Source organism: Haliotis rubra, unplaced genomic scaffold, assembly GCF_003918875.1.
Source record: "Haliotis rubra isolate DU_JTF1 unplaced genomic scaffold, ASM391887v1 Scf780, whole genome shotgun sequence".
Taxonomy (NCBI): Eukaryota; Metazoa; Mollusca; class Gastropoda; order Lepetellida; family Haliotidae; genus Haliotis; species Haliotis rubra.
Genome location: NW_025767502.1, coordinates 145,904 through 156,335, shown reverse-complemented (window position 1 = coordinate 156,335; position 10,432 = coordinate 145,904). Strand labels below are relative to the sequence as shown.

The 10,432-nt window shown below is 43.2% G+C and overlaps 1 protein-coding gene across 1 annotated transcript; it reads right to left on the bottom strand.

Moving 5' to 3' along the window:
- Positions 1-3,681: 3,681 nt before the first annotated feature.
- LOC124260896 (polypeptide N-acetylgalactosaminyltransferase 5-like) lies at positions 3,682-8,591 on the bottom strand. The gene is made up of 2 exons (XM_046695219.1): positions 7,154-8,591; positions 3,682-3,737 (listed from the first exon to the last, which is right to left on the bottom strand). The coding sequence occupies exons 1-2, from the start codon at positions 8,589-8,591 to the stop codon at positions 3,682-3,684; spliced, it is 1,494 nt and encodes a 497-aa protein (XP_046551175.1).
- Between the last annotated feature and the right edge of the window lie 1,841 nt (positions 8,592-10,432).

Below are 10,432 nucleotides of genomic sequence, written 5' to 3'. Positions count from 1 at the left end.
CCAACTGACAGAGTTACCTCCCCCCTGACCTAGATGTCACTGTATAGTAGTTTGAAAATCCTCACAAATTTTCTGTGTGGTATACACTGTACACGTGTATAGAGTGGAGTGAGAAATTGACTTTATCAGCTTGTTTTCTACACTGATCCATCCCTATATAGGTTAGTGTTGTCGACATTAGTCCTTTGGACATCGTATTTTATATTATTTTTACGTTTGTACTTGATATATATTTTCCCGCCCTTTTTCCTTTGTCTAACTTTAAGCTATGGCTAAGAATAAGTGCGTGCAATGTCAGAAGTTCATGTCGGATTTAGACCCCCCATTCTCTCTGCATTTCTTGTTTTACTGGTAATCATTGTACCCTGCAAGATCGCTGCCTTCTGTGTTCAGAGTTATCAGAGGTTGAGTGGTTAAGTATGGATTCTGCAAGATCTCAGACTAAGAAACGTAAATGCTCCCCGTCGTCGGAGGCTAGCAAAAGTAAAAAATCCGCTTCGGGATCCCCGCCATCTTCACAGAGATCTGAATCAAAATCCAAATCTAGATCTAGATCTAAATCGGATGCATCCCATTTGAACATTTCTGCTATCTCGGATTTATTTGCATCGTTTAAATCAGAGTTGCAAGCCTCAGTTAGTCAGTCCATGTATGATATGGAAATGAGAAATGAGACCAAGATGAATTCATAACAAAATCTGTTTCATGATGGCATTATGTACGGCAAGACGACCGGTGGTCGCACTGACTGGGTTGACGATGGCAAGAGCCGGGGGCAAGAGTCAGTTCTGTGAAACTCGGGGGTGCTCTACCTGGGAAAGCCGGGTATCACCTTACGACCGGATCAGAAGGCCGTTCCCCACAGGGGGAGAAGCCAGGGGCTTCATGTGACAGGGACGGGTCAACCTGGCTGACCCCAGGCAGGCTTTAATTGCGCTCCAGGCAAAACAAGCCGTGTCCCTTGTCCCTGGGAGTAAGGCGGTCACGCTTGATCCCAGTCACTCAAAGCCTGCTACCTTATCCCACGCGGGGAATGTGCTGCAGTCATATCCTAGCGGGACTGACTCCATGCCCTCGGCTTGCATCTCCCACCTTGGGTTTAATCAACGAGCCCACGGCTGCCACGGGGGGTTAGCGGTATCCAGGACCAGCAGTCCAGTAGCCACGCGTGTTGCCGGGATTTCCACGGGAGCCATGGATAATTTTGACATTGATAAGCCACCGTTTTACCGGTTGTACCGGACCTCTCGGATTCTGAAGCTACTTCTATTTATCCTCTCTCTCAACCAGAATTCGTTATGAAGGAGGGATTATTGACAGTCCAGCCTATGGATACTTCGGCCGAAGATTTTGTTCCTAGATGGTCTCTTAGGGAAAAGGTTGAATTAATCCATGGACTTTATCCAAGCACGGTCCCGCCACAGCCTGAGGAGTCGGAACGGGAGTTACCAGTGGAGCTGGGATCGTCAGGATGTCTGCCGCCGGAAAGGGTTCCCAAGCTATCTCTTCCTCATTCATCGGCACTTAAGTCGGCGCTTGGATTCTTACAATTTGAACCTCTCCAAAGGCTTAATTTCACTTAATGCATTACCCAAGATTATTCAAAAGCCAGTGTATGCTATTCACAATAGACTGATTCCACTTTATGCTCCGCATATGGACAAGGATTTCGCACAGCTACAGGATGCTAGAGCTGCCAGGGATTTTCCATTTTCCTGTTCATCCAAGGATCTCAAGGACATGGATGGGGCCGCCCGTTCATCCTTGGACATATTATCCTATACCAACTGGTTTGCTGCGGGAGTCCGGGCATTATTACCACCATTATTCCAAGATTATGAAGGAGTAAAGAAGGACACATTAGTATCCATGTCAGCCGAAGAAGTAGCCATGGCGCACTCATTCCTAGATGTGGTATATCAATCTATAGCCGACGCAACTCACAATCAGCTGTGTACACTTGGACGTTTAACAGCCATGGAGAGACTTCACAAGTTAGATTCAATTAGAAGTCTACCAGAGACAGCTAAAGATGTTTTATTTCAACAGCCCTTGGACTCAGAATCTCTTTTTTCATGGACAATGTGGTCAGGCTATTCAAGTTAAGGATGCCTTTACATCACGTAATCTGAATCAGAGATTGGCTTCAGCTTTACTGTCACAAAGCAGGAATAAACCTCAGTCCAGACCGAGGAGGGATGTATCTGCTACTATTTCCCGCCAACCTTCTCACAGACGTCAGGAGCCACTGCAACGTTCAGCATTTGACAGGGCAGGAGACTCTAGGTCGCGTAATTTCTCCTCGTCAGCACCATCTTCAACTCGGGGCTACTCATCCTCTAGGGGCAGGGGGTAGAGGCACCAGGTTTTTTCGTGGCACCAGAGCGGGATCTAGGAAGTTTTGACTCCAATCAAATAGTCCAGTTTACTCAGCCTTACGATTTGGAAATGCCCCTCGATTTGGAAACAGACTTCGAATTTATTCTACCGGTATCCCAATCTCCCGTAGGGGGTCGGCTAGCACAATATGTGGAGAATTGGACACAGATCACCTCGGACAGCTGGATTCTATCAGTCATAGAGAAAGGTTACATGCTACCATGGGAGAGTCTACCTCCAGTAACCTACCAGCCGGTAGGGAGACGTTTTTTCCTGCAAGGGGATCGTCTAGCGGGAGCAGTAACGGCCATTCAACAACTGTTAGACAAGCAGGCCATAGTGGAGATTCCACCATCAGACCAGTCATGCGGGTTCTACTCCCCGGTATTTCTAGTTCCCAAGAAAGACACGGAGGAGATGAGGATGATCATAGACTTGAAAGTGTTAAACAAGGAATATTTAAGGAAACCTCCCAAATTCAAGATGGAATCCCTGACCAACTCTTATCCAACCAAATTCCAAATTCATCAGCATAGACCTGAAGGACGCTTATCTTCATGTACCAATACATCCTCGGTCTCAGAAGTACCTTCGTTTCGCGGTAAACGGACGGAGATTTCAATTCCGTGTTCTACCTTTCGGGAATTTCTCTAGCTCCTTGGCTGTTCACGGTGATCATCAATCCCATTTTAGCGTTCCTACATCATCGTCAGATAGCTATCCACGATTACTTGGACGATTTCCTGGCACGGAATATAATTACTCAGACTCTTTTAAAACAGACCAAGTTTATACTCCACGTGTTCACACATCTAGGCCTTGTTGTACACCCGGTCAAGTCAGAACTAGTCCCCACATCAAAAATCAAGTATCTGGGAGCCATCCTAGATGCCAAAACTGGACGAATTTTTACACCTCAGGATCGTTGGTACAAGATCCGGACCAAGATTTTCAATCTGTTAGCAAGCAAGGCCGCATCAATTCGGACATGGATGTCCCTGCTGGGATCTCTTACGTCTATCCAAGATTTCACGATGAGGGGCAGGATTCATCTTCGCGAACCGCAAATATGGATCAATGGGTTCAGGGATCTGGACTTAGAAACTATGGTATCTCCTCCCTTCATGATTCGTCAGGAATTTTGTGGTGGACGGTGGACAGCAACGTGCTTCCAGGAGTACATTTTCGTCTTCCTCCTCCAGACGTCACTCTATATGCGGACGCCTCAAACTCGGATGGGGCGCTCATGTCAACGAACATCAAGTTCAGGGCTGTGGTCTCAACAGGAAAGCAATCTCCATATCAACTGTCTGGAGATGTTAGCGCTGGTAAAAGCTCTGTCTCATTGGTCTTGGAACCTGCATCAGAAGAACATTATGTTAGTGACAGACAACAGCACAGTAGTAGCCTATATAAACAAACAGGGCGGAACCAAATCTCATCGTCTACTACAGATTACGAAGGAACTTTTCAAAATAGCAGATTCCATGAAAAGTCATATAAAAGCTCGTCACATCCCGGGAAAGGTGAATATTTTGGCAGACTCTCTCTCCAGACAGGACAGAGTGATATCAACAGAATGGACTTTGAATATGGAGGCTTTCAAACTCATCAAGGAGAAATGGGAAACACCATCCATTGATCTCTTCGCGACAGCAAGGAACAATCGTCTACCTACATTTGTGAGTCCTGTTCCGGATCCGACAGCCTGGGCAGTGGATGCCCTGTCAATCTCATGGGAAAATCTGATAGCATATGCTTTTCCTCCGTTCAAATTGATACCGGAAGTACTAGCCAAGATCACCCAACACAACTGTGTAGTTTATCTGGTAGCTCCAGCATGGCCGACCAGAACATGGTTCACGGACCTTCTTCAATTATTGACGGACAAACCCTTACGACTGCCTTGTTGGGAAAATCTTCTCAGTCAGCCCAAGTCGGACAGATACCACAAAAATGTAAACCTACTAGCTCTTCACGTATGGAGACTATCTATGGTTCCCTCAAGGTGCAGGGTTTCAATTAACAAGCAATTTCGGCTATCTCCGAGTCTATCAGACCTTCAACGGCAGCACTGTATGACACCAAGTGGAATGTCTTCATCCAGTGGAGAAGAGAGCAACGACTACTCAATATTCCAGTCACCATACCTATCATAGCAGATTTTCTTATATATCTCAGGATGGTTAAAAAATTAAAACACAATACTATTGAAGGCTATAGATCAGCGATTGCTTCAGTCATGGACTTACAGGGACTATCTGTAGGATCTGATCATTCTTTACACAGGATTATTAGATCTTTCCAGATCAAGGATGTGTCATCGCCGTCATTATTTCCTAAGTGGGATCTATGTTTGGTACTACAGGCTCTACAGAAGTCTCCGTTTGAACCTATGCAAGACACTTCCTTAAAATACTTGAGTTTTAAAACTGCTTTTCTACTGGCTTTTGCTACGGCTTCAAGAGTGTCATAACTGCACGCTATTGACTTTAAATCTATTGCATTCTCGGAAGGGTATAAGATGATGACTTGTAGGACGGTGCCTGAATTTACAGCCAAGAATCAGTCGACGTCTCATGGTTTGTTAGGACACAGAGTCTACAGAATACCAGCTCTGCCTGTAGCAGGGATTGGATCATGTGTCAAGCATGTTACACACCTGGATTATACGATGATGGAGAGAAGATATAGAGACAGAAGTATTATCAGGTAGGTCACAGTTACGATTATCCCTATTATAGATACTAACCGAACTCAGGTGGTGGTTGAGTATTGAAAGGGAGTAGTCTCTAATTATTACGGAATTAATCTTAAGGATTGGGAGAATCAACCGGAAGTGACGTCATAAACCGGAAGTGACGTCATAGACCGGAAGTGACGTCATAGACCGAATATTGACCGGAAGTGATGTCATAAATGGGAAGTTACGTCATGAGATGACAGAATTCGGGGAAGTTGTCAATTGGAAATTTTCAATATTAATTCATCTGAAGAGTAGTATAATTCGATTGATAATTAGAGACTACTCAATATTTGGACGGAAGTCCAGTGGACAATGATCCAATATTATATTTCACCAGTGAATTATTTACTAGTAAGTCATAGTTATCCTTAGAGGATTTTGATCATGGAGAATAACTCACTAGTGGTATGGTATGCTTCAGGACTATTCTTCTAGGGATAGCCCTCCATCCGTATGTGGGATTCAGGCAACCATAATCCAGAGGGAATGTTTACGCCTCAATTAGGAACAATTACATTTATTGTTAGTAATTGTTAGTAAACTTACCTCTGGATTATGGGGTATAGGTCCCGCCCTTCCTCCCCTCCTTTCCTCTAGAAGATAAGTGTTTTGTAAACTGTATTCATAAAATTTATTCATAATTAACTACTATACAGTGACATCTAGGTCAGGGGGAGGTAACTCTGTCAGTTGGAAGGGCATACCACAAGGGATAGCTATGACTTAGTGTTAAAATTTTCACTTCATTTTGTATGTGTCTGTGGAAACCACAGAATAAGGCAACCATAATCCAGAGGTAAGTTTACTAACAATTACTAACAATAAATGTAATTGTTCCTTTCTAGCACGTCCGATAGTACTTCGGCGGCCGGTACGTAAGATCACATCATTTAATGTATGTTTATCGTTGCCATAGTTTTACTCGTAGAATTTTTGATATTTTAATGTGTGGCTAATTTGCTAAACATCTGCAACAGCTGAAGGGATGGTGTAAATCCATCTATGGTCCTTGCAGGTAGCAAAAGTACTATAAGTCGCCACTGCCACATGATGTTAATCTAATATCTGTGATACTCTAGTAGTTTTACTGTCCATCGATGACAGGTTTGTAAGTTCTAAATCCATTCATCTTATAAATATATATAAATTGTTCTCAAAGAGATAACTAAATTCACCAAATGGGGCCCAAAACAATCCATTTGGTCACAGCCATCATATCATTATATGCGTGTTCGTTTTAAACATAGTTGTAAACACTGTACTTGATAAACATCCTCGTCACACAGTCGTATGCTTGACCCATTGAAGATTTCTTAAGGCAGTATTTATTATTATATGTTTCAGGTAGCCACCATTATCTAAAGTTGGGTCGACGGACAAGTTACAGCCGGCCGGTCGATGAGAAACTTCATGAGAAATAAAAGATGTTGTCCTTTTGATTATGTGAACATGTTTTGCCACTAATTTCTTTGTATCAGGTCGGTGGGGTAGCCCAGTGGTTAAAGCGTTCGCTCGTCACGCCGAAGACCCGTGTCTCGATTCGCCACATGGGTAAAATGTGTGAAGTCCCATTACCCGCCGTGGTATTGCTGGATTATTGCTAAAAGCGGCGTAAAACCTAACTCACTCACTCAATGTGTGAATGATTTTATGGGAGCACACTCACATTACTCATTTTGTTTAAATTCACATGGTTGAATTCACGGATTCAGCGTATTAAGAAAATTTGGAGCCTTATTGCAAAATATATTTTATTGTTGAAACAAACACAGAATATCTGGATCATAATGATTATTTATATCTTCTCTCTTATGATTTCAAATGTCTTTTTAATCTGCCAAATCAAATGTCATCATTAACAAAAGAATAATGTTAAGCATGATAAAAAGCTGTACTTTCCTGTTTTTCTGTCGTTGTCCAAAGTAACAGGAATATATTGTTGCGAAATCCTAGGTTCCCTGTTTTGCTTCCAAGTCCACCGCTGTAGTGCAGAATTGTGGCATTTCTCCAAGACAAGAGCATGGTTACTTTTGGTAACGCCAACACAATGTCCGTGAGACTCGAGCAACACGTGACCTTCCAGACTGATCACCTCCCACTCCTGGTTCCGTCTCAGACCGTGGCAGTTCTTCGTCACAACATTATCTCCATATCCTGAATCTAAACATTGTCCTCCAACTCTAATCTCACGACGATCTGTGAAATCCCATAGTTGATTTCCTTGCCCATGACAAGAGTACAACAAAACATTGACGGAATCCCCATTCTTTCCGCCTCCCGAGTCGAAGCAGTGGGTACCAAGCTCAACATTACGTATTAGACCTGTGTAAATACCGTTCCCTGGGATGAACTGATATGGATTCACATTTGTCAAGTAAAACTCAAATGGATGACATTTTAATGAATCTCTGAGAGCTATCCTATCAGAAATGTCACCAAAATCCGCAATGCTACTGTCATAATTCTCACTAAAGTGTTTGTACTTGTCCAACCACATATTGGATACACGGGCTATGTTTCTGTTGTACGCGATCCTACGTTTTTCTGATGGTCGATGAGGATGGTACAAGTGCGCTACATTCGAACAGGGAATACTCTCCAGTCCACCTCCACATAGCCACGTCTTGATAGCTAACTCGGTAGCCTCCCCTGCCCAGATTTCCAAACCAGGATCAAACATTCCAAGTTTCTTGAACCACCTCCTGCTGAAGGCAATGACACATCCAACTATGGCTGGAGACCGTACTGGATCAGTCTCCCGTTTTCTCTTCCTCCACTCTTCTTCTGACATGGTTGACCAGGTGAAGAAAAGATTTGGGAAGCCGAAAATGGGTATGCCCATACCCCTGCCCTGCCCCCATTCGATGATCTTGAAGCTTTTAGAATCTACTGCGTGAAGGTGAGGGGTAGTTATTATACTCTGATTTTCGGCGATCCTTGTCACCAGTGGTTCCAGCCAACCAGGAAAGCATTCAGAATGCCCGTCCATGAACACTGCTACAGGAGCAGTAGACTGTTCAAAGCCTATTATCCGCGCTCTTGTCAATCCCACATTTGACTTAGCTCTCACTATCCGCACTTTCTGGAATCGGGAGACATACTTTTTTAACGGTTCCTTCAGGACCTTGTCTGTAGATGCATCGTCTACTAAGATGATCTCCTTGATGAGATGAGGTGGAGTGTTGTCCATCACGCTGTGGATAGTCCGAACCAGGACTGACCAGTGCTCGTTGTAGAAGATAATGACCACACTAGTTTCAGGGAGATTGAGGTCTGTGTACAACGAGTGACATCCTTTAAGACGGATATCAGGCAGAGATCTCTGGAGAGGTATGAGACTACTGGTATAACTGGAGTACTCCCTCTGCTCCAAACTCCTCTGGAACTTCTCTGCTTCTTCTTTGGGTAGTTTCGACACATCTAACAATAGTCCTGTACCACCGACTCCTGGATTCGTCAGATTCATTTGAGCAAACACGAGTTTCACATTGGGATCGTCGGGATGGTGGAGACTGGACAAGGGATCTGGCAATTCCCCAGACAAGTCATTGTGATTCGTCCGTACACTGTACATCAGAGCGACAATGGCGCTTATCAAAAAACAAATACGGATGGTCCGTCGGAGGGATCGTCGTTTTCGGAACCCCGGGCATAGTGAGGCCATTGTGTATACACCTCTCGGCAACAGTGAAGACTAGCTGTTGATCTCAAGTGGTAAACAACGTCGTTATTATTTGGTATCATGCGGAGTTATCCCGAATACAGCGTTTCGCTCTGATAAATCATTAAATTGTCCGTGAACACATTGTCCCCCGTTACATAACGATTATAAGTAACAAGTATGTTTCTGACACAATATCAGAACGTGAAATACATACATATGTTTTATATTCAATATTAATATTTTTCTTTAATTTATAAATATATATTGCTGGATAAACTATATTGCAATTTATTATATGGCATTTTCCCCCTTCGGATTGGCCCATTTGGTCACATGACAGCGTTGACGCTAAGCGATGTTTTTGTCAACCTCGCCACGTAGCTTGAGGTTGATATAACAATCCAAGCGCCTCCCGTGGCTAAAAAGTAGATTTGGGAGCTGTGAACTCCGCACTGCGTGCGTCACGCTAGATAAGGAAGCGAAGGCATCGCTTCGTCCCTGTGACTGTGTTGGTTTAGAGTTACGTCTAATCTCATGGCAGACGACACGACACCACGAAGATTCATGACTGTGTATTCAATGGGCGGATCCAGGAATTTTGAATCCGCCACTGTCAATTTATTTAGTACTTTTGTCATATAATAAAACAATTATTGACTTCTAGTGAGGAAGATCCTATGATTTATCGACCTTGGACATGTGAATATCACGTGTCCAAGGTCGATAAATCATTGGATCAACTTCACTAGTATAATTCGTTTGTTTCGTTTAATGAACCAATCACCTTACGCTTTACAGCTTCACACCTTTGTTGCTGAGGCTGTCATGCGAAGATGTCTGTCATAAAGTCTTCCGTTTTTCAAGTCAAAACATTAATTACACAACAGTCTCGTTTCCTGTTTACTGGGTTCCGTCCTATTGCGCAACTTAGTACAATAACCAGTCCAGAATTTTGAGACCAATTCATTTAACTGGATGCATGATAATTAATCATTATTATTTCATACATCTAAGCACTTGTACATTGCAACACTACGCTCCTTATAATCCTTGCAAACTTGTCGTGCAGCGTGCTCTGTCGTACAGCGAGCTCTGACAATCAGAAACCTGGAAATCGTGGAAAGCTCAAAACGAGGCTCTGCCGCTTGGAAAGTTGGGCGGTCTGGTACGGACTTAATATTATATCAATCACATTGTGAGTTACAGAACTACAACGCATAAAAACAAGCGACATAAGCGCACAAAAACATATAACAGATGTAACCAGTGAGCCAGATGCATTGTGAATCATTTTACGACCTCATCAAACTGGGGTAGTCTGTGACGTCTTAGGTCATGCTGCCTACACATCGCCATAAAATATAGAAATACGACGTTATTAAAGTTTAAAATTAAAATTCATTTGTAAATACCATTTTCTTATGAAACAAAGAATTGGAATTCAGTGTATCCATAGTTGTGTGTGATGTCTATTTTCACTTTCACACGAGACAATTCGGATCGGGTGAAAAGTAGGTCATTGTCTGAATAGGTTAATGAGACTCATGTTTCGGTTTGGCCAAGAGGCAATATCCACGTGTTTTTGTCAAATATGCCTATGGGTATCATTCGGTCATGTTCATGTTGAGATTTTGGACCAACAT

Coding starts and splice junctions, on each gene's coding strand:
- LOC124260896 (XM_046695219.1), bottom strand. CDS start 8,591: ATGAATCTGACGAATCCAGGAGTCGGTGGTACAGGACTATTGTTAGAT. Junction 3,738..7,153: donor TTGTGTTGGCGTTACCAAAA/GTAACCATGCTC, acceptor CTTCTGATGCAG/GTTCCAAGACCAATGAGACA.